The 23,148-nt window shown below is 55.5% G+C and overlaps 2 protein-coding genes across 3 annotated transcripts; one reads left to right on the top strand and one right to left on the bottom strand.

Moving 5' to 3' along the window:
• Positions 1 to 350: 350 nt before the first annotated feature.
• On the bottom strand, positions 351 to 3,939 carry SIGMAR1 (sigma non-opioid intracellular receptor 1). The gene is made up of 4 exons (XM_037374375.1): positions 3,739 to 3,939; positions 2,712 to 2,912; positions 2,091 to 2,183; positions 351 to 1,779 (listed from the first exon to the last, which is right to left on the bottom strand). The coding sequence occupies exons 1-4, from the start codon at positions 3,884 to 3,886 to the stop codon at positions 1,553 to 1,555; spliced, it is 669 nt and encodes a 222-aa protein (XP_037230272.1). The 5' UTR covers positions 3,887 to 3,939; the 3' UTR covers positions 351 to 1,552.
• Positions 3,940 to 4,003: 64 nt separating this feature from the next.
• GALT (galactose-1-phosphate uridylyltransferase) lies at positions 4,004 to 7,675 on the top strand. 2 transcript variants are annotated; one of them, XM_037374487.1, is made up of 12 exons: positions 4,004 to 4,114; positions 4,435 to 4,604; positions 4,682 to 4,757; positions 4,890 to 4,938; positions 5,159 to 5,288; positions 5,561 to 5,617; positions 5,896 to 6,018; positions 6,172 to 6,304; positions 6,785 to 6,868; positions 6,959 to 7,113; positions 7,208 to 7,308; positions 7,489 to 7,675. In XM_037374487.1, exons 1-11 carry the CDS (start codon positions 4,060 to 4,062, stop codon positions 7,271 to 7,273), a joined length of 1,098 nt encoding a protein of 365 aa, XP_037230384.1. In that variant the 5' UTR covers positions 4,004 to 4,059; the 3' UTR covers positions 7,274 to 7,308; positions 7,489 to 7,675. The 2 variants fall into 2 exon arrangements, with proteins under 2 accessions (XP_037230384.1, XP_037230383.1); XM_037374486.1 differs by lacking the exon at positions 4,004 to 4,114 and having other exon boundaries at positions 4,299 to 4,604.
• The last annotated feature ends 15,473 nt before the right edge of the window (positions 7,676 to 23,148 follow it).

Below are 23,148 nucleotides of genomic sequence, written 5' to 3'. Positions count from 1 at the left end.
CACACCCAGCGTCAGCACCGTCCCCCTAAAGGATGGAGCTGCCTGGACTCTTGGCTTCCCTGACTGAAGCAGGACGCTGGTACAGGCCCAGGCTTTTGGTCCCCAGTGACCGCAGCGCAGAGAGGAGTAACAGCACCATCTCCTGCCAGTCCCCGGGAGCTGACATGGGGCTTATCCTGCCCAACGCCATACCTCCCAGCTCCCAGGACCCCAGGCAGGATGGTGCTGGCTTCCCTGGTGACACACAGCTGTCAGCAGGATCTCCCACTGAGCCTGGAGCCAGCCAGATCCAGCACCGTTCCCCATGGTAGGAGCTCAGCATGCTCCAGAGACTCTCCCAGGGATCCGAGCAGGTGGAACAACCAATTTTATTACCGGTATCTCTTTTCAGGTGGCAAATTAAGAAGTAGCCCATGTGTGGGGCTGCCAGTGAGCAGGACAGGGACAGCTTGGGGAGCAGGAGGAGCAACATGCTACAGGCCTGATGGCCAGGGACACACATTTGGCAGCAGCACAGAGGTGAAAGCCCTCCACCAAGCCCACACAGGTCTGGCTGCAGGGCTGCAAGCAGGCTCCACAGCTGGGCTCGGTTGGGGGATCACAGTGCTCCCTTGGTGGCTGGGACCCTGCGCTGGGAGCCAAGCCAGCTGGCTGTCCCCAGTGGGTGTCACAGCCAGGGGAAGCGTTTTGTGGGGTGAGATGCCATCCTGAGCTAGTACAGAGGTTTGGGCACCTGCAGACACTAGGTATGTGCATAGCCCAGAGGCCACATGGAATGGTCTCTCCGTTAAGGCGACAGACGGTGGCTCTCCCCCCTGGGGGAGCCTGCCAGGAGGGGACTGTGGGAAAGGGACCCCAAACATCCCCTGGGGCAGATGACACACAGGGGACCAGGAGGAACCTCCAGCAGAAAGGCGGTGCATACCCCCAACTGCCAGGGCGTCTCAGCGCAGATCCTGCCCCGTGCCAGGGCGACACTGTGTGCTGCCAACCCGCGTCAGCAGGGATGGAGCTGCGGGAGATGCTGCCAGCTGGACACAGCGTCCTGTGCTGCCCGCAGCCCAGGCAGACTGCCAGGGAGATGGGAAACTTCTTGGCTGAAGACAGCCTTGCAACGGGTGCTCTGGCCTGGCTCACCCTGTGCACCCTGCCCCGAGGGTGGCATCCTCCTCCTGATGTCTCAGGAATTGTAGAAATTTTGTGGAGCCTGGGGAGAATCAGCTCCAGCCCCTCTCCAGCTGCATGTCAAGGGCACACTGGGGTGTTCATATCCCGCAGGCCACTCTGGCCCCAAGGGATGGTAAAGCAGGTCATGGCTCCAATCAAAACGGGGGAGAGACAGGTAGTAAAGAGAACTGGTGGTCTATATTGCTGTAACCACCATGGTCCTTCTGTCCTGGCACCCAGCTGGCCCATAGGGAAGGACAGAGCAACGTGGGGAAGGCACAGGGGGTCTCCTGCTGCCTCTGCTAGAGCCTGGGCTTGGGGAGGAGAAGAGGGCTGGGAGGACAGGAGCCAGCTGTGCTAGGCAGCATACCCCAGCAAGCTGGGCTCAGCAACCCAAGGTGCTGAAGAAGGCATTGGCTTCCAGGAGCAGGCCCTTGGCATAGACACGCAGGGTGTAGAAGAGGGTGACGAAGTCCTGAGTGCTGAAGAGAGTGTCAGCCAGGGCAAAGGCGAGCGTGGAGGGAATGAAGCCCCGGCCGTACTCCACCATCCAGGTTCCTGCACTCCACTGCACGGACGTGGCCTCTCCTGCCTGGTGCACGATGGTGTCCCCTGCCAACACACACAACCAGCATGGCTCCCAGTGGCTGCCTCACATCATGCCCAAGGAGGAGACATTGTGGGAATGGGACATGCAGGGCTAAGCACCCCAATCCCTCCCCAGACTTGCTCACTTTTCTCTTATTGGCACCCACTGAGATGCTGGGATGTGCCCCTCAGGACACCAACTGCCCCATTCTGAGCTCTAGGCTTCTGACAGCTGGAAGGAAGAGACTCTGCAACAGTGGAGGACCCAGCCTGCAGAGTGGCTGTGTCCCAGAACATGGATGCAGCCTGCAGGACACTGTGGCTGCTGTGCTTACCTGGATAGTAGATCTCACTTCTGGTGGTCCCCTCCTTCCACTGCCGAAAGGTCCCCGAGATGACGGTATCAGAGATATCTGCCCAGTACCGACCTGCAGGAGGACAGACAGCACTGGCTCAGTACATCCCTGCCGGGAAGAGCTTGGGAGCCCAGGTCCGAAGACTTGGAGCAGCCCTCCAGGGTAAGGATGCCAGCCCCAGAGCCTCGACACACTGAGGAGTGCAGGCAGGTCTGGTACCCAGGCTGCCTGTGTGACTGGCCATATAGCACCAGCCTGGGCTGCTCGATGTCCCTAAGCCCTGTCATCTCCAGTGTGTTTAGCACTTGCTCCCTGTTGAAGAACCGTGAGATGCGACACCTACCGCTGCCTGCCAGCTGGATGCACACAGTCCTGGCCACACAGCATGGCACGCACCGCACAGGGACCTGCAGATGCTGCAGGACACCATGGGGGCTGGGCCCCAGCAGAGGGTGTTTTCCAGCATCATGCACACCATAAAAGCAGACAAGTGGGCTACCTGCCCCGGGCACACCACAGTTAGGGCAGCCAGACCTGAAAAAGTGGAGTTGAAAGAACTCAAAGGAACCCCCTGCCTGCCAGCGTTGTCCTCCTGCTTACCTGAGTGGCCCCCAGTATCGACAGCTGTCCCGAAGAGCAGCACGTACTCAGTGAGCGAAGCATGCAGGAGGCACATGGAGCCCATCCACCCGCCCGCATTCACAAACACCCACTGCAGGTCTTCATCTGGCAAGATGTGGCCTGGGTGCTTCTTCCGTAGCTCCACAATGATCTTGGAGAAAGCCAGCTCATGGTCCAGCCCTGCGGCACCCGGGGTCGCCGTGAGTCCCTGTCATGGAGCAAGCTCTGCCTGCAGCCCACCCCCAAATCCCCTCCACAGCCACAGGGTCCCAGCACACCCGCAGAGGGGTCTGCCTAGGGAAGATGTCTGCTCTCTCCTGCCTTCAGACCCTGCGGCCGCTGACCCGGCTCCACTGCCTCCCCTGCCGGTGACGGAGGACGTGCAGCACCGAGGGTCCCGTCCTACTGCCCACCCCTGGTGTGGGTGACATGGGGGACCCACGCAAGGTGATAGTGACCCTCCCCTGGTGACGTGCAGCCCCTCTGCTGTGACCGTACACGCTGTGCCCTGCGGAGCCAGCCCTCCCCTCCAGCCCTAGGTGGGGGTCGGTGCTGCCCCTGACCCATCGCGGGGCACAGTCCCCTGACCTGGCTCAGCCCCAGCACCGAGAGACGCTTCGACCCCGGGTGCGGCCCCAGCCGGGGCCGGTGATGCTGCTGCCCCGGTCGCCACCCCTGCTTCACTCCAGTCCCCTTCTTCCCCACCCCACTTCCCCCACTCCCGCCGTCCCAGCTCCCCGGTACTAATCCCTTCCCGATACCGGTCCTGCTGCCCCGGTGCCAGTCCCCCGGCCCCTCCCTGACGCCAGCCTCGCTGCCCCCCTGATCCCGGCCGCCCTGTACCGGAGCCTCCCCGGTCCCCACTAAGGGTCCCCTCCCCAGCCCATGCCGCTGCGCCGCTCCCCCGCCCCGGTCCCGTTTCTCGCTCCCCGTTCCCATCCCCCCTCGGTCCCGCTCCCTCCCACCCCCACGGCCGGTGGGCCCCGTCCCCACGGGCGGCGCGTACCCGCGTGGTGCCGGGCGAGCTGGGCGATCTCGGCGGGGGTGAACTCGTACCGTTTGGAGGCCAGCCAGCCCCGCAGCCCCTGCAGCACCAGCACCAGCGCGCCCAGCGCCAGCCCGGCCCGCAGCGCCCGCCGCCTCGCCGTCCCCATGCCGCCCGCCGCCGCCGCCGCTCCGCCCCGCCGCCAGCGCGACGGGGAGCGGGACCGCCCCCGCCACGGCCACGCCATGCCCGGCCGCGGGCAGCCCTGCGCCGGCGCGGCGGGGCGGGGCGGAGCGGCGGCACAAGGGGCCGGGCCGCCGGGGCTGCCGGGAGCGGGGCGGCATGGAGCCGCCGCCGGGGGGGGAAGAGGAGGGGGGCGGCCGCTTCCGCGCCAGCGGTACGGCTGGGGCTGCCTCCCCCGGACCCCCGGCAGCGCACAGCCCGGCCCTGGGGAGGGGGGCTGCGGGGACCCTTCCTGCCAAGGGGACGGTCGGTGGGTGGGTGGGTGGGTGGGTGGGTGGTAGCGGGGACACCCCCCCCCCCCGAACTGAGACGGGGAGGAAGGGGTGAAGCTCGGGGGGGCATACAGTGGAGCGCAGACCCCCTTTAGGGTTACCCGCGGAATGGGGGGCGTGGTGGGCGGGGGTGCCCGGCCTGCTGGGGGGTCTGTGCCCCGCATTCTTCCCGCCCCGACGCCCCTCTCCTTTCTCCCGGCAGAGCACCAGCATGCTCGTTACAACCCGCTGCGGGATGACTGGGTGCTGGTGTCGGCCCACCGGGTGAAGCGCCCCTGGCAGGGGCAGCTGGAGAAGCCGCCCCACGAGGATGTGCCCCGCTGGGACCCCAACAACCCCCTCTGCCCCGGGGCCACCCGGGCCAACGGCGAGGTACCACCAAGGGCCCAGGCGTCTGGGCTCCCCCCCCCACCCCATCCCCACCCTGAGCCTGTCTCTCACCCCGGCAGGTGAACCCCCAGTACGAGGGCACCTTTGTCTTCCCAAATGACTTCCCTGCGCTGCAGCCTGATGCTCCGGAGCCTGGTAACATCTAGGGGGAGAGCAGGCTGCCGGGGACCCCCAGGCTCAGATCCTGGGCAGGCAGCAGGGTGGCCTGGAGAGGCATGGGTGCTCTCCCAGCGCCTATCTCCTTCCCCGCTCTCTGTCCTTCCCCAGGTGACAGTGATCACCCTTTGTTTCGAGCTGCAGCAGCCCGGGGTGTGTGGTAAGTACCTCCATGGCTTCAGGGGGTCCAGGCTGCGATGTCATCCAGGACTCATGGGGTAAAGCTGTCCTGAGCCTGCTCCCCTCCTTTTGGTGCCTGTTCAGTGCACACCTCCTTTATTCTGGGGGGCTCATCCAGTCCTGTTCCACTGCGCCCAGCAGGACCATAAGGTTCTCCAGAGACACTCCATAAGTCCCAACCATGTCTGCTTCCTCTGCAGCAAGGTGATGTGCTTCCACCCCTGGTCGGACTTGACGCTGCCCCTCATGTCCCTGGTAGAGATCCGGGCTGTCATCGACAAGTGGGCAGAGCTGGCGGCCGAGCTGGGTGCCTCCTACCCCTGGGTGCAGGTCTGAGGCTGGTGGGGGCTGCCCTTCTCTCTCTGCCCTGGGGCGCTTGGGTCGAGGTGGGGGTCCAGGGCTGAGTGCTCTGGCAGCATCTGGGGTTGGGACCATTCCAGTTGCGTGCAGGTCCCTTGTCCCTTGGCCACCTGAGCCTGTCCAGGCAGGTGTGAGGCCCTGCTGTCTTGTGGGTTGCTTTCCTGGTGTGCTGGGGACACTGCGGCAGCCTGCAGCGGGGACCCTGGGGTTGGGACCTGCTGGCTGCACCTCTTCCTCTGCAGATCTTCGAGAACAAGGGAGCGATGATGGGCTGCTCCAACCCGCACCCCCACTGCCAGGTGAGGCTGTCCCACCCATGACACGAGTCCCTGTGGGTGACCTTACAACGGACTTGGGGGAAGATGTGAACGAGAATCCCCCCACCCCAGTCCCAAAGCTTTTTGCAGCAAGAATACCCCTATGCCTGTCCCGTCTCCTCTCCTGGGGACTGTCCCTTGTAGCTGCCAGATGTCAGACTCTCCACCAGGTGGCAGCACGGACCTGCAGATGGGCAGGGTGTCTGGGGCACCCCTGCAAATGCGGGGTACCCAGGCCTGCGCCCCCATGTCTCCCGCAGGTGTGGGCCAGCAGCTTCCTCCCAAATGAGGCGTGCCTGGAGGATCGGACCCAGCGGCAGCACCTGAGCCAGCACGGTGTCCCCATGCTGCTGGAGTACGCCGAGCAGGAGGCTCGCCGAAAGGTGAGGACATGATGGTGGTCCATATTCTCTCCCTGGGAGCTGGATATGTGCTGTGGTGGGCCCCCCAGGTCCCCCAAGAGCAAGGCCCTTGGGAGCGCCCGTCCCCAGGACGCTGAGGCTGTGTGTGTCCTCACCGAGTGTGTTGTCCTGCAGGAGCGGCTGGTGGTGGAGAATGTGGACTGGCTGGTCGTGGTGCCATACTGGGCTACCTGGCCCTACCAGACTCTGCTGCTACCTCGCCGCCATGTCTGCCGCCTCCAGGACCTCTGGGAGGGCGAGAGGGACAGTGAGTGGCTTTGCACCTCGTCGGCCCCTGTCCCGCATCCCCTGGGATGCTAACCCCTTTGTTAGCATGCTGCCCTGCAGCAGCCTGGCTGGAGGGTCTGTGTCCCCTTGGGGTGCGGGGCTACCACCCTCAGCTTGGAGGGGGACTGGCACTCCTGTTGTGCCAGGACAAGAGCTGGCTGTCGTGGCACAGGCAGCACTCGTGGGGGGACTAGTGTCCTTTTTGGGGTGATGAAGCCCGTGGTGCTTCGTACTTTTGGAGTGCTGGCTGGTGAAGAATGGGGGCTCCTCCTGCTGTGTTTCTCAGGCTGTCTGCATGGGTGGGGAGCGGGGGAACTGCCAAGTGCATCCCTCCTGCCTGTCACCAATGTTCACCCAGGGAGGGGTGCTGAGGGGGACCTCCCTCCCTGGCTTGGTGTGCTGCCTGCCCTTGGAGAGGGCTGGCCAGCTTGAGGTCCAGCTCCCTGCGACTCCCCTGCAGGCCTGGCTTCCATCATGCAGAGGCTGCTCATCAAGTACGACAACCTCTTTGAAGTTTCCTTCCCATACTCCATGGGCTGGCACGGTGAGTGGCATGGCTGAGGGACCCCCGCAACCCTGTCGTCCACATCCCCATCCCCTCCCCAGGGCTCATGCAGTAGCTGCACCCTGGCAGGTGCCCCCACGGGTTCCTTCCTGGAGGAGGACTGCAGGCACTGGCAACTCCATGCCCACTACTACCCACCACTGCTCCGCTCCGCAACCATCCGCAAGTTCATGGTGGGCTACGAGATGCTGGCACAGGCACAGCGGGACCTCACCCCTGAGCAGGTGGGTGCAGCTTGGGGGGAAATTGTGGTGAGCCAGGGGGTCCTGTGCCAGGACTATCCCTGGGACTGGCTGCTCCTTGTGGTGTGCCCCGCAGGCAGCTGAGCACCTGAGGAGCCTCCCCGAGGTGCACTACAAGCAGAGGGCCAAGGAGATGTCGTGATGGGGAGCAGCAGAGCCAGCCTTCAGCTGTGCTTGGTGAGGCCAGGGAAAGGAGTCAGCTGTGGGTGGTGAGAGCTGAGGCCTGGGAACTCATGTCACTTGTGAAGCCTCTGACCTCCAAGCTTCTCCAGAGCCTTGTTGTGGCCTGGCCCGTCTTGGAGGCTGGTTTTGCCTGTTCAGGTACCCCAGTCCTAATCCTGTGGCATCCTCATGCAGGTGGTGCTGTTCCTTCCGTCTCCTTCCCTGTCCCAGGCTGTGTCTTATGCCTCCGCATCATGTTCCTACCACCACTAAAGGGCTTACCCTCCTTTCAAGTCCAGTCTTACTGGTGAAACTGGAAGTACTGCCTGCCCAGTGGAGGGCCACAGTGCCTCTGACCAATAAAACCTGGAAGCAAAGTGCCTCTACTTGTGCCCTCGTGGCTTCTGGCCCTGGGTGGGAGGTTTGGGGTCTCTGCTGGAGAGGGATGGTAATACTGGGGGCTACAGGAGATGTGCCCGCAGCCCCATGCTGCTTGCTGCTGTCCCTGTGTCTGCGTTGCCTGCTCTTCCTCCCTGGGGGGAGCTCTGAGCCTGCCTCAGCACTGGGCTCGCGGAGGGGTGGGAAGCCGTGAGGAATTGATGCTGCTCGAGGCTTCGCCAGCTCCTGGGAGAGGGCTGAGGCCTGGCAAACTTGCTGCATGGAGGCTGTTGGCTGGGATGCTCAGCACTGGAGCTGCTTCTTTTCCTCCTCTCTGCCAGGGGCTGCTGGGCTGCAGCCCTTGTCCTGCCCGCTGCAGGTACTGGGGCTGCTGTGCAGGACTGTCAGGATGCAGCCAGGGGCTGGTTCAGTGTTAGACCGGGGGCTGCCAGGGGGACCAGCCTCTGCTCATGGTGCTGCTGCCACCTTTCCCCTTCCCTGTGCCCACCCGTGGTGTGGGACAGCAGCAGCCCGGTCCCTGGGCTGAGTTGAGGGATGCTGTGCTCCCCATACCACTGCGGCCCTTTCCCCTAGGGAAGCTCCCCCAGGGCTGTGCAGGGGTTGGTCCAGGACAGCGATGCCCTGCAGCTGATGTGGGGGGTGTCCAGCGCCATCTGCCATCACAGCTTTGCACAAACAGTTTTTATCTGTCACTAAAGAGCCATTCTCATAACTCCTTAATGAGGCCCTTTTCCTCATCAAGTCCATGAGTGGGATCCTGGGGACTAGAAATATCTTGTGAAGGGAGAAATGCTCTCCCTCTACCTGCAAGATGACAATCTGTGGGGAGGGCTGTGCCCCCCTGCCCCATACACTGCTCCGCCATCCCTACCCACGGCACTGGGGCAGGGAGAAGGGCCTGGCCAGTGTGAGGCTCAGAGCCAGGCTGGATGTGGCCCTCCTGCATGCTAGCTCCACCCTCCTCCCGGATTGCCCTGTCCCAGAGCCTCAAAACCATCGCACCACCCAGCCCTCGGGGCTCCCTGTGTGCCCAAGGGTATTGGGGAGGGAGTGGTGGGTCTTGGGGTGACCCTTGAGGCATCGTTGTATACTGTGTTCTCCCAGGTGTCGTGGTGGGTGCCCAGCTTAGAGTCTGGCCTCTTGCAAACTGATTTGTTCCCTCCTGGGGCAAACTGTCTTCCTGGGCTTTGCAACCATCCCTGTTGCAGCCCCCATCGCTTCTCATTGCAACAAGTGCCTTTGTGCCAACCTCTGAACTTCCCTGCTCTTCCCCAGGGCCACGGAAAAGCGGCAACAAATTGGCTTAAATGTGGGAATCCAGATTGGGGTAATTAGCCGCTGAACCGGTTGTAACGAAGCTAGTCATCTCCCTGCATGCGCAGTTAGCTCTGATTTAATAGCCCACCGGCTCCCAGGCTGGGCTGCAGCGCCTTGGCCCGGGGCCGTAAATGAAACTAGCAGTAAGTCAAGCAGTATTAAACTTTACAGTCACCGTCTTTAAAAACGAGACTCTCTCTCTAATAAATCAGAGCAAGTGGGATTGTAAATATTGAGGCAGGATCCATATTGCTTAATTAAACAGTGCCTAATGAACAGCCTGTTTGTTGTGTTGTGATTTAGGATGGAGGCTGGGGAGGCAGCGCGTGCCGAGGAGTTCTGGTACCCATGCTGGGATGCCCTCCCCAGCAGGTAGCAGTTGCTGGAGTTTAGCTGCTGCTAAAATAGCTCAGAGACAACCTGAGAATTATTTTTTTTTTTTTAAATAAATAAAAAATAAAATTTCCCATTCAGAAAAAACATCTGCAATGTTCAGGGTGGAAGTCAGCAGCCAGTGGAGGAAGAGCAGGAGATGCAGCTAGGTGTGAGAGCTGGACCTGGGCTATGCTGAGCCCATGCTTCCTCATGACAGATCCATCTCATGCAAGGGGGTGTGAAGGGCTGGAGGGGAGCAATGAGCCTTTCCCATGGCATGGGGAGGCACTGGGCTGCTGCAAATGGAGCTGCTGGGGATACAAAGGCATCACAATTCATAGGAACCACTGCTGGTGGGCTGTAAAGCCCAGAAGCATTTTATATTTCGGTGGTTACAGTCCAGTTGGAATCAGAAAGTTATTTATGGTGAGGAGATTAAAAAAAGTCTAGCTGGGTGCGGGGTGGTGGAGTGGAGGGGCTGTGGGATATCCAGCTGTTACTCCTGTCCTGGGAGCATCAAAGGGAATCTGAGGCCCACTGGGATTCCCTGTAGGGATGTATCTTGATGCCATTTCACTTCTGCAAGGAAGCTGTCAGAGATCCTGGGAAAAGTGTCCCTGTGGTGGGGTCACCCTTGTCCCGAGTCCCTGTCCCCCAGCATCAGCGCAAATACATCCTTCGCAATCCCTGCCCCGAGCTGGAAGGATGAGAAAGGCAGGCAATGGGGGGAGTGACAGGAGCAGAGGCGAAGCTCAAGAATGGAATTAATGCATTGAAAATGCATGGAGGTCCCATGGAGGTGTTTGCTCCCTCTGTGGCACATTAATAGGGCTGTGAGGGGTTAGGAAAGGGCCACAGTGCTTCTTTGCTGGGCCAACTCGTCCTGCACTCAGCAGGGAGCAAGGGATAAGCCCAGAGGGTGATTGTGGGCATGTACAGATGCCTGAGGGAGGACGGCCAGGAATTTAGTCTCATTTCTATCGTATTTTCTGATGCCACTGAAACAAATGAGTCAGTCTACCAAGTGCTACCATTTTCCCAGAGCTGCTGGGGCTATGGCTGGACTGAGACAAACCAGTGTGCTCTCCTGGGTTGTAGCAGTGCCTGTCTCCATCGTCACTCCCCTCTCCTGCATGTTTGAGAGTCTCAGAGCATCTCCAGCTCTGACATTGACCCCTTCTGCAACCGCACGTAAGTCTTGGGATGCTACTCCGGGATACTGCCGGGGTGCACAGAGACCCTTGGAGGATAACTGCTGGAGGCACATTCATCACCTTTGGTTATGCATCTGTGTCCTAGGCAGCTGCCAAAGGCTGGCTTCAGATCCCGGGTCCCCAGTCCTGCCCACCTCTCTTCCTCTCCTCCCTGCCTTCCAGCACAGGTGAGACAATAAATATTGAGCAAAGGAAGTTAATCTGTGACCAGAGTGTTTTAATCAGAAAAAAAGGCATTAGTGCAGGCCTGCTGGCTCCTGCCAAACTGCAGTTTTACTGTCCCTCCTGGTACTGGGTTTATGGCTGTCATTTCATTCCAGTTTTACTGTTGTTTTTGCCCTTATCATTGAGTTTCTCCTTGCCTGCTGCTGTTGCTGGTGACTGAATGGGGCTTTTAGGAATGAGGTAAGGAAGAAATTAGTAAATTTTTAGGGAGGAAGAAGAGGAGGGAGGGAGGAGGCAAGGGACAATGGCAGGGAGGAAGAGAGGAAGAAAGGAAGGAAAGATGAAAGAAAGGAAGAAATGGAGGAAGAGGGAGAGAGGAAGGAAGGAGGGGAACAGGGAGGGAGGGAGGGAAGGTTAAATCCCTCCTGTTTCTATCTAAAAGATACCATCAGGCACTTAACATGAAAACAATTAAAAATTTTAAGCAGATGCTAAACACCCTGGTGCCCTGCAGCAGGCGGCTCCATGCTGTGGGGAGATCTGCTATGCCAGGAGAATGAGAAACAAAACGCAAGCCCCTTTTAGATCTTGGCTTAGACAGACACGCAGGAGCATGGGATCAGCCTCTGGTGCAGCAAGCACACAGCTTGCCCTGGGCCACCTGGAGCGTTTTCCCCAGGCTTGACAGCTGCCTTGGCAGGGACTTTCCAAAGGGCCAGCAGTCCATTTTGGAGGTGACTTGCCCATGCGTCAGCCAGCTGGTGTTTTTTTTCTTCTGGTGATGGTTACTGGGACCTCCTTGCAAGGCATTTTCAGAGCCCTAAGGGGACAACGTGTTGTGGGAGGGCTGCTGTCCCAGGTGGACACAATGGGATGCCTGGATGCTGCCTGCCAGCTGCAGAGCACCACGGGCCCTGCATTGAACAGCAGCACCAGGGGTGCAATTTAGTTTGTTAATCATCTGAGACATGCAGGTAATTAAATACCATCACATTGCAGCATCCACGTGGTCACTAAGGAGTGGATTCCCCCAGCTCCCCCCAAATTTCCTGCATGCCCAGCATTCAGGAGGTACTTTGGGGCTCAGCTGTCAGCAATGGGGACCTGCCATTGCATGTGGTTTTGAGCCTTTCTCCCACCCTGGGACCTCATCCCAGAGTTGGGGACCTCTGTTTAAAGCAAGAGGAATCCCAGAAGGGTCCAGATTCCTGCTGGATTCACCTCGAACACTACTAGTTGGGAAGGGAGGGGAGCAGGTGTTAATGAGAGGGCAAGGGGCTGGTCTGAGCTAGGAACAACTGGACACATTCGATCACAAAAGGGGGTTACCCACCAGTGGGGGAGATGCTGGGTTATGGCAGGAGGCCTTGCAGCACCCAGGATTGGTGTGAAATCCAGCTGGCTCCTGGCATGTCTGAGATCAGGCATCCCAGCTGTGCCTGGCACCCCTCTGCTGCTGGAGCCAGCTGTGAGAGCTCACAAACATCTGTGCCTGCCCCACGGCCAGCGGGAAGGAGGGATCCCCCTTCATCCCGATGTTCCAGAGAAAGAAGCTATAAATTTTTGCTAATTATATTCAGTGTTGCTGAGGAGTCAGTAACAAAGCCTCGGGAGCAGGGAGACGTCACAGTACCAGTATGGATCGGGGGTGGAAAGTCACCCCTTAGGGTGCACCTGGGTATGAGATGACTCCTGGCAGAGGTAGAGCCCTTGAGAGAGCAGAAGAGGTTGGAGAGATTCTAATTAGATGCTAATGGGAAGGTAATTGGTAGGTCTCCATCCCACCTGGTGCTCTCAGGCTCCCTTGACCTGCTCTGAGCAAACGACCTGCTTCAGTGCACCCAGGGTGGTTTAAGCCCTGCAGAGTATGGCCGGAGCTGGGACAAGCCAGCTGCTGCTCCCCACGCATGCTGCCACGCTCAATTGCAATAAAACATCCTCATAAATTACCCCCATGAAACAAAATGTGACAGATAAAAGCCAAAAATGTATTTGCAGCCTACTTGCTTTTGGTGTTTAATTCCTCACTTATTTTGCTTGCAGTTGTCTGTAGGTCATGGCAACTTGTCAGCTCCCTCCTGGTTATGTGCCTGGTCTGGGAAGCAGGACTCCTGTGCTGCCTGTGCTGTCCCTGTGAGCAAGTTGCTGCCCTGCCTTGTGCCTCAGTTTCCCCATGGCTGGAATAGAATCAATAACACAGAGGCCAGACCCCGTCCACCTTGGCTGACCAGGCAGTAGGAGCCCCCATGCCAGCCCTGCACATGCTCTTGGGCTGTACAAGGACTGGTGTGACACTCCCAGTGTTACACACTCGTGGTGCCTCCATCTTGGACCTGGCTCCATTCCACCTGGCATGGGTCTTGCGGATACGAGGAAAACCTTTTCCAGCCCTGGGGCTGGCTGCTGCCCCAAAAAAATGCAGCCCTGCAAACCACTGGGTCTCTGCACCCAAACTGCTGTTGCAATATTTAAGTCACACAATGAAAAATATATTTAAATAAAATTTAATTTAGTTTTTTAAATTAAAAATTGAGTTCTCATGTAGGCAAGAGACAGAGTGAGAGTGAAGCCAGAATGGGTATCCAGGATGCCAACTTGCATTTTAACCCTTGCGATTCTGCTTTCAAATTCCCTGGGGGATCAGAGATGCTCAAAAAGCATCCAGCTGGTTCCAGCTGCTTCTGCTGCACTTCGGTAACAGCACGACCCCACTCCATTGCAGCCTGGCAAGCCCCCTCAGAAGTAGCCAATACATTGGCATGGGAGAAAAGAAATAACTCAGCCTCTGTTGGGGTCTAAAATTCAACACCCCACCCCCCACCCCCCCCACAAAGGACTAGCTGACACTATGGGGACTTGGAATGATTATGATAGAACCTGCGGGACACCAAGGGCATCACTATGATTTGTGCTGTCTAAATGTTAATCAGAATAATAATGCCTATTGAGACAGCTGTTTTAAAAGGCTGTGATGTCGGAGTAAAAATTCCAATAAAACTCTATTAGCCCTTCCTCGTTACACTAATGGTGCCTGCTGCTAAAAGCCCCCTGCTATAGACACCCGTATTAATGGGCTTATTACAGGAAATAAAATCTGAGGCTGAACATTACAGTGAAGCCTGATTAATTCAGCAAGGTAATCTTTTTTTTCTTTCCCCTCCTCTCTCTCCTTTCTTTTTCACTGCCCCCCCCCCCTTTATTTAATGAATGTACTCCTTGAAGTGCCAACTTTTGAGCTTCATTTGGAGTTTGGTGATGATTTTAAACTGGTTTTGTTCACAAAGAGGTGAATCTTTGCATCAGCTTCTGGTGCAAATGCGGGGAAAGGCTTCTCAGACACCTCCATCAAACGGGGGAAGAAAGGAAAAGTGGCCAGGCCAAGAGTGACGATGTTAGGGAGGAGAGGACAGTGGATATCCCATAGGTGGTACAGGCATGGTGGCTCTTGGGCTGGGATAACCCATTGCTTGTCCCCACGCAGGTGCATGGTGACACTGGGCAAGGTAACACAGGGCGAGCAGCTGCTTTTAGCTGCTCCATCCCATCCTTTTTTCCCTGATTTCTCTACTTATGATGCCACCCCCAATCCTTGCAGGAAGGGCTGGCCAGGGCTGGGGGTTGTATCCAGGTTTGCTGGTGCCATCCCAAACTTGACGTTGTGACACCCGGAAAGGTTGACACCCTCTGCTCCATCCAACCTCAGCACACGCCAACAGGCAGAAACCCATGGACAGACACACTGCTATTCATCCAGGCTATAAATAACTCCCATAAAAAACCTCTTCCCAGCCTTTTTGTGCTCAGCCAAGCCCTGCCAATGGGAAAGGAGACGGCATCTATTTTATGGGCGGCTGGAAGCCGGCTTTGCATTTTTCTGGCTCGTGTAATCCCACAGGTACCCTCGTTTCTTTTCTTTTTTAACAGCCTTTTGATTCACATTCCTCACAGCCAAGTTTAATTAAGGCTTTGGCTCCCACTGCCCGGGGATGGGAAGGGGAGAGGGCAGCTCTGCCCACCTGCAGCAGAGGCATGGGGCACGGGGTGAGAGGGAGGAAGGGAGAGAGGGAGGTAAGGGAGGAAAAAGAGAAGGAGGGAAGGCAGATGGAGCAGGCAGGCAGTAAAGAAGGAAAGAAAAGGAAAAGGAAAAGGAAGGAAAGCGCAGCACAGGTCTGTGCCCATCCTGGGCGGCTCAGAGTAATGTCCAGCTCCCAACTTGAGTAACGACTGCGTTTACCAGTCTAACTAATATTTTTTAATTAACCACAGCAAGAAGCTCCAAACTCTGTGAGTTTTCAGAGTTGTCTGGGGATACTGAGCAATGGGCTAGCAAAGTCTGGTTGATTCCTTGCGGATCTGTTGCAGTCATAGCCGTTAAGTACCCAGTACTGATCATAATGTAGGCAAGTTGAATTGCACTGGAAAGAAAAAGATGGTAGGATTGCACAGACCCTGCCAAGCAATCCTCAGCAGTCTGCAGGCAGGGCTGGAGCTGGGGTTTCCCTCTGGGGTCCTGTGGCCTTGTTGCTTGGGGAATTGCAGTGTCCCTGGACTGGGGATGGCTGGGGGTCCCCACCCTGCCTGTGTCCACCATGCCTACCCATGGTGAGCACCCCGTACACACCAGGGATCTCTTCTCCCTCATACAACACACTTATCTGTCCTCCCTGAAAAAAGATGCCTTCAGCATCATTAGTCCCTCAGATCTCCATCGGTAGGTTCTTGCTATGATCACCTCCCCATCACAATCCTACCAGCACCATTGGGCAGTGAAGGTGAAGGTCCCCAGGGGAAACACTGTGACAAGGGAGGGCAGTCTGGTGAGTGGGAAGAGGGGGAAAAATACAGAAGGAAAGAAAGAAAAAGAAATGGCGAAGAAATCAATTTAGCTATAATAAAGACTCTTACTGTATTAACTGCTAATCCACAAATACACAAACACACAGAAGGAGTCCTTGGCATAAAGGCATTTAATTAAGCTGTTTGCTCAAAGCTGGGTCTAAAAGGTCTGGCACAATGGAGGAATGGGCACAGCAGGACCCTGGGGAGATGCTTGCTGGGGCCACCGGTGACCTTCCCCCTTGTTTCAAGGCCATGGAATAGTGCTGTCCCCTCCATGGTGTTTCCCCCCCCCCTCCACACACACAACCACATCTAGATCTCTCTGAGGTTCCCTTTGTCAGCTGGGGGGGATATTGCCTGACCCCTCATGGATGCCAGGGAGCTGACTGGTTGCCATCCAGCTGGGGTGAGAACTGTTGGCATTGTGGGGCCATTTACTCTTTCCTCCTTTCCTTTTCCTTGCGGGGAGGGGGCTGCGGTGGTGGTGGAGTTATAACTCTTCTCTCCTTTCATTTGATCTAGCAGCAGGCTCAGCAGGGGGAAGACCCTGTCTCGGCAGGCTGCCCATGAGATAAAAGGCAGAGAGGGCCCAGCCAAGACATTTTTTCCACTGTTCCCCCCACCCCTTTGCCCCTTCCTCCATCCCCCCGGTTTTCTTGGCAAAGGACAAAACAGGAAAATGAGCGTACTCCTTTCAAAGCCCTTCTTTCAATATTGAACTGGGCCTGGATTCCCTTCTGGATGCCTGATTGCTGGCATTCCTGCTCCCCACGCTGCCTAAACTGTAACAGCTGAGGGCTGGTGACGATATTGGGGGGCTGCAAGCACATGCAGAGAGGCTGCAACAGAAACACCAGCCCCCTGCTTCCCACCTCAACATCTGTGCTGCTCTGCGCCCCCCGTGAGACAAGGTTCCCTGGGGGTCCCTTGGCCCCATTGCCACCTTTGGCCATTGGAACTGCTGCTCTGTCACAAGCTGTGGGGTCTGTGCCCCTGGCAAGAGCATGGGTTGAAAGATGTTTGGCTACCCCTCTGGTCCTGCAAAGCCTGTGCTGGGGCATAGAATCAGCTCCACTGTCCCAGGATGCTTGTTAAGACTTGGGAGTCCTGTCCTGCCCCAAGCTGGGATGAAAGCGACTCCTGGGAACCTGGCAGAGTGCAGCCCAGCTCCTGCTTGCTGCATTGGGCTCAGCTGTGTGTTTCATTTTAACTTTTTCCAGAGATTTTCTTTTGATTTCACCCTTTCCTATTTTTTTTTTAAGATGATAATGATCTTCCATTTCCAAATGAAAAGTCATTTGGCACCTGTAGGGGGGGAGGGAAGAAGATTTAGTTTTCACTTAAAGCTGTTGAAAGAGGATTGTCAAACCATTGCATGTCTTTTTTTTTTCCCCCAGAAGGTTTTTGGAAAGAGAAATTCCTCTGAAGTGACCTTTTCTTAGGAAGTGTTTTGATGAACTGGCATTTTCTGTCTGAAAAAGTATTTCTGTCCTAAGTGCCTGGCTGTTCCAGAGGGAAAGGGCAGGAACAGAGGGGCTGTGGGAGCTGTGGAGGGAGGGAGCCTGATTTGGGGATTTCTCCAATGGTCTGGGGAGGATGCCTGAGGTGGCATGGCAAATTCAGTACCAGGACCTGGGGGCTAATGACTAAGTGGTGGGGATGGCTCCCAGAGTGTGGTGGCTCTCTGGGGATGCTGATGGGCTGAGCCCAGTGCTGTGAAGCAGCAAGAGAGGGGAGGTGAGATGGGGCAGCCCAGATCTCCGGCACAGTGGTCCCCAATTCCTCCTTATAGCCCTTTAGCATCTCTCATGCCTTTATCACACTCTGTGTAACTCTGAGGAAGGAGGGCAGCCCAACAGTGAGGCCTTAGTGTAAACCTTCAATAGCAGCTGCTTCTAATTGCTGGTTGAGATCCTCCGAGGGGAGAATTTGGGTTTGTGAAGGGACAACAGGGATGGAGAGCTTATTGGTGTGATCCACTGTGCTCTTCCTGGAAGGGTCTCACACTGGCACATCCTCTGAACCCCAGTCCTGGTGATGGACTCTCACTGAGGCTGGAGAAAGACAGTCTGCCTCTGCTCAGGCATGATCCTGACGTACACCCAGATTTGCAAAAAGCCTTTCAGCTCTAACAGTCCAGGGGCTGAGGTGATCATCCCCTGGGGCAGCACCCAGATGCTATGCAGAGCTGCTGCCCCCAGCCAGGGTGCCTGACTTGTTGGTGCAGCCCACGCAGTCCCCGCTCACAGGAGGGTTGCATCTTCCCTCCCTCATCCCACGTGCGTATGTGATGGATGGGACTTGGGGACGCCCCAGGAAATGCTCTCTTGAAGACAGCTCCCCCTCTTTAATCCCATTTGGATGTCCTCATTTGCTGCTTTTCCGCACATCTTGTGTGCCATGTCGATTTGCTGTTGCTCTGTTTTATTAATCAGAGTGTCAGGCAGGGGCAGATCAAATGGCTTACAAGAGCCTAAGTACATTACAGCAACGCTATTATCTCTCTCTACAAAATTCGTAATCTCCACAAAAAATTAGAGCAAGCTGCTCTGACAAGCCCCATTCTCCATATGCCGCACGAACAGGACCCTAATTATTTTACCTTTCTTTAACTCTTTATTAATCCTATCCTCCACCAGCTGTCTGTTATTTTGCCTAGCACTGATGCAGTAACAAAAAGGACTGGCTTCACACAAGCTTTTAAAATCCCAGTGCTTTCAGGCTGTTGATGGGAGATTGCTCTCCCTGCATTGCAATACCCGCTGGAGAGGTGAGCAGCTGCTCTTGGGGGAGTCCCACACACAGTTTGGGGTGACCTTGCGTGGCAGGGTGGCAGTGGCTGGGGATCCTCCCTGTGATACCCAGCAGGTGGTGGTGATGTATAACTAATTCCTCCTGGCCTTTTCTTATCGGAGGCTTTTAATGTTTTATTTGGCTGCAGGTTGGCATTATCCATCACTCAGTTTTTTGGTGGGGGATTGCCCCATCGTAAGAACTCTCTTTTCATGTTTGTCGAGCAGGGCACAGGTAGGGCTGGCATTGTTTTGTGCTTGTTTTCCTTTTCATGCTCTCCAGGCTGTGCCATGTGCAGACTATCATATGGGCGGAAAACAGGCAAAATCTCTTATCACTCCTGCAAGTGTAGTTGACACAGTCTTTCCACCCTTTGATTGTGTTTAATACCTTTTGTTTCACATCTTTCACTACTTTACAATAGGACCAAAAAGTACAGTATCTATAATAATGACTGTTTTGAAGGGACAAGCTGAGGTGACTGTCTGGAGAGAGAGGGTAGGGAGAGATGAGGCAGGGGCAGCTGGACATGGGGCATGGGGGATACCAGGGAGGAAGGTGATGGGGGCTCACTGCCCAGGGGGTTTTGGCTTGCCCCTGCCTGGAGTTGCCATTCTTGGGCAATGTGGACTTGAGCTTGTTCTTCAGGTCATTGATGCAACCCTCCAGGACATTGGTGCTGCTAAGGGGACTGGTCTTGCTGCATCCCTGCTGCTGACCTGGTACCTGGTGACATGGATGGAGGCAGTGAGGGGACGAGGAAGAGGTGAGAAGAAGTGGTGAGGAGGATGTAGATGACACCTCCTCATCCAGCTGCTCCTATGGCTTTGGGATATGCTGGATGCTTGGGAGACTGAAAAACTTGGCTGGTGTGTGGGGGGATGCTGTAGGCATACATGGACAGAGAGGAGCATGAGTGGACTGGGAAGCTGGGCTGCCCTTGTCCACTCTCTGGGGATGACAAACAGCTCCATAGCTCTTACCCAGTGCCTTACAGGTGGCTGTTGGGCCAGCTGTTGGCCTTTGTGGAAGAGACTGGTACAGACCCTGTGGAAACTCATTATGTCTACCCACAAGAGCCACAACTGAGCTGAACAGTAAAGAAACCAGAGGCATGTGCTGGGGCTGGAAGTGGAGGAATCAGGAACGCGGCTGCCAAAATCTTTGTCTGCAAGTAGCTAGGGCAGCCAGAGAAGGGGCAGAGAGGAGCTGAGGGCATGCAGACTGGTTGTGCTGGGCTGCTGCCAGCATGTGCTGGAGCCTGGCTGGGGGTGGCAAAGGGCAGGGACTGCAAGGGTTGGTTTCAGCTCAGCACTGCCGGGTTTGCAGCCAGCAGTCCCATTTTGTCCCAGGAATGCTTAGCCCCACAGCTGCACCCCATGGCCATCAGTACAGGCACAGCTGTGGGGCACAGTGCTTCATCCCGCTGACCCTTCAGTATGGAAATGCCCACAGATGCCAAAGGGGTTTTTATTTCCAGGAGTCACCTACTTCCCCAGAGAGGCCAGAGGAGTTCCCAAACTCAGCATCCTGAACGACTGACCCCAATGCCATTAGTTTGCATAGGAAGTAACTGGTTCCTCTTTATTCTTTACTCCTTACTGCATTTGTGTCCAGGTGTTTAACTCTGACCTTGGATCAATTTAAAGTTATCCATTTTTGCATGACAAGGGCCTCTGAGATGATGAAAAATTGACATGGTGTAATAGCAGAGAAGTGCATTTGGATCTGCAGCCAATCTCTCCTGCGGCGTGGAAATACAGCCCTCTGAACACTGCAGAGCATCTGAGCAAATCCAGTAGTCTTTCCTTTTTATATAGGTATATATATGTGTATGTACATTTGCGTAGCTTCATAGATACCCATATTAATATTCTCTACCCATTTCATTGCAGCATCTGGCCATCAGAGATGTAACTCCTAATGCTGGGTGCTAATGGGTTATGTTTTTATTTGTCCCTGTTATAAAATAGGTATCTCCATATTAACTTTGCAGGGCATTATATTGATGTAGGGCAGTAAAATTTATGGCAGATTTCACAACCCTGTTAAGTGTATCTGTTAGAGTGTAATATCTAGCTGGGAAGACAAGTGAATTCGTTGCAAGCAATACATGCCTGAGATGGTGGTGTGAAGCCGGAGGAGGGGAGGAGAAGTGATGCTGGTGTGTGCAGGAGTTTTAACACGTCCCAGGGAAAGGTGTTTGCTCCCTGTTCTTTGCCTGCTTCTAAAGTCTCCCAGAGATGTGTTTGTGCCAGCAGTGATTGCATCCCTCAGGTTTCTGGCCAGCTGCTTTGGAGGCTGTTTGCTCTCTTGTCCCCCTGCTTTCCATGTCCCCGATAAATCTAATGTGATGCACGCTGTGGCTACTGGTCACAGATAACTGCTTAGCTTAAATCCTCCCTGAATTCCCTTGGCTTATCAGCTAAATGGGATCTCAGTTATAAATGGAGTCCTGCGGACATGGAAGCCTATTTGGGCGGGGGCTTGTTTGGCAAGGAGCTTGAGCAAATTGCTGGGGAGAAGTTTGAGAGATAATAACATGGAAAATGATATTAAACTGACTACCCTGCTTCCTCCTCATCCCTCGGCTGTTAGCAACCCATCAGGGGAGTGCAGCTCTCAAGCAGACGATACCGCATGGGTCTCTGCAGCTCCAGTCCAGCAACCACAGTGGTGAAATGCTGTCTTGGAGCCTGGAAAAGGAGGGGAAGGTGTCCCTGTGTGCATTCCCGGGACTGCCCTCACTGATGGGAAGACAGACACAGGTCTGGGCAGGGTGAAGCAGCTGCATGCCCACCAAAGCACTGATGCTGCTGGGATGCTGGCTCTCCTCCCCCAGCTCCTGGTGACTGGCTGCCACCACTGCCAGTTAATTGGGATGTTGATAATTATTGGCATTTCATGATTTACTTTTCTTCTCATTACACTCTCTGCCTCAGCCTTAGTGGGGCTCAGTGCATCTCTGCAAAGACCTTAGGAGACTGAGGGGGTGATCCACACCCTTGCAGGTCACTGGTGAAACCAGATTGGATGCAAATCATGACTGGACAGACTGGATCAAAACCCCATTGCTTCAGAGACATTTGGAGCCACGGTAAGGACCAGGCTGGGCAACAGGTTAGCAAGGCTGGGTCTGCCATGGGTCAGGAGAATTAAGAAAAAAGGCTCTGGTTTATGGGTTCAGCATTGTCGCGACGGAGGGAAGACACAGTCGCTCAATATGAGTGATCAGCAGACTTCCTTTATTGTCCCTTACAGTCACCTTTTATGCCTTGTTATAATTAGCTCATACATATTACAAAAGTTAAGCTCATTATTGGTTAGTTGCCTAAATATCAAGCCCGCCCCTAGTTTCTCTTCTGTAGTTATCTGTTCCCACCTGCAACATTCTTTTCCCACCAAAATCTTCCTGTTACTGTGTAACAAGGACAGCCAAAGACAGTGTATTTTGCTTTACTTCAGATAAGCTGAGAGCGATGTGCATTTTTGTCCAGCCAGCTGGACTATGTCTATGTGACCCTTTTCAGCTAGTCAGTTATCCACACAGCATCTCCAAAAGGCAACCAGCCAGAGGGGCTGTATGGGACCACAGGTATGAGCAGGAGAAAAGCCCTGTTAGTGCCGTGTCTCTCAAGCATTGCACAGACACTCAGAACGTTAAAAGAAGAAAAAACAACTCAACAAATTAATTTACTTGGGTATTGGCATAGGATAAACCTTGCATGGGGAAATCAATCCACTGGGCAGGAGAGCTGGTACTGGTGGTGATAGCAGTCTCCATCAGAATGGTTCTTGCTGTTGTGTCTTCAGCTGGGCCAGGACAGATTGCAAAATGTCCCCTTGCTCAGTTCTTACGATCTGGATGGCCATGACACTACCTAAGTCCCCAGCCCATGCATAAATCAGTGCCATTGACACCGCAGGCACCTGAAAAACAACTCTTAAATATTTTGACTACACACAGGGGACCATTGCACACAACCATTCCTGTTGGTGGCGGACAAGCATCTTGCCACTGCACAGGACAGTCACTGCTGCAGCATGGACTATAAGATTTGTCACCCAGGATGGAGATCAGCACTTTCAGGCACACAGATAGGACAGGACCATCTGAAACTCCCACCTGGAGGGCTCCCATAACAATTAGTTAGATACTTAATTGTGAAGCTTCCATGTGGGTGTTTGCAGCCAGCATGGGCTGTAGGGACTTAGTCTATCCTTTTTCTTGCAAAGCTTTTTTCTTTCTTCCCCCTGTTTGGTGACCAGCAGGGAAAAGGCAGGTTTCCCTGGAGACTTGGAGTATCAGGGCTTTTCAGGGGTAAGGACATTTGAGCAGACATTGCCAGCTGGACGTCAGCACCAAGACTTCCCTACTGAGCAATGCACGGTCTGGGGTTTAGTTGCCAAATGAAGTTTGACTTGGGCCAGATTTTCCCCAAGGCCAGAGGGGATGGTGAGGAGAGGGACCTAGTGGCAGAGAGCCTGGGCTAGTGCCTTGGAGGAAGCTGCTGGACAGGCAAGTGTGAGCCCATCTTGGTGCCAGCATCGCCTGAGGTCACCTTGGCCCCGAGCTGGTCCCGGGGACATGGCATGGTGCAAATGAGAAACACGAGAGGTGGCTTGACAAAGGGCAATTTGGGTAAAACATCATCAGGAGTGTCAAAGTAGATTTGTTTCCAATATGGATAACAACTCCGCTGGGAGCATGAGGGAGACTTAGGAGTTGTTACTTTTGGACAAGAGAGACAGT

The sequence above is a fragment of the Falco rusticolus genome, chromosome Z, assembly GCF_015220075.1.
Source record: "Falco rusticolus isolate bFalRus1 chromosome Z, bFalRus1.pri, whole genome shotgun sequence".
Classification (NCBI taxonomy): domain Eukaryota; kingdom Metazoa; phylum Chordata; class Aves; order Falconiformes; family Falconidae; genus Falco; species Falco rusticolus.
The sequence above is the reverse complement of the archived record's forward strand: the minus strand, read 5'-3'. Positions and strand labels throughout refer to the sequence as shown.

Excerpts from the sequence above, each read along its gene's own strand:
- SIGMAR1 (XM_037374375.1), bottom strand. The coding sequence starts at position 3,886 with ATGGGGACGGCGAGGCGGCGGGCGCTGCGGGCCGGGCTGGCGCTGGGC. Across the intron at positions 2,913-3,738 it reads GCTCGCCCGGCACCACGCGG|GGCTGGACCATGAGCTGGCT; the intron begins GTACGCGCCGCC and ends CGGGTGCCGCAG. Across the intron at positions 1,780-2,090 it reads AAGTGAGATCTACTATCCAG|GGGACACCATCGTGCACCAG; the intron begins GTAAGCACAGCA and ends GTGTGTTGGCAG.
- GALT (XM_037374486.1), top strand. The coding sequence starts at position 4,341 with ATGGGGGGCGTGGTGGGCGGGGGTGCCCGGCCTGCTGGGGGGTCTGTG. Across the intron at positions 4,605-4,681 it reads CCACCCGGGCCAACGGCGAG|GTGAACCCCCAGTACGAGGG; the intron begins GTACCACCAAGG and ends TCACCCCGGCAG. Across the intron at positions 4,758-4,889 it reads GCCTGATGCTCCGGAGCCTG|GTGACAGTGATCACCCTTTG; the intron begins GTAACATCTAGG and ends GTCCTTCCCCAG.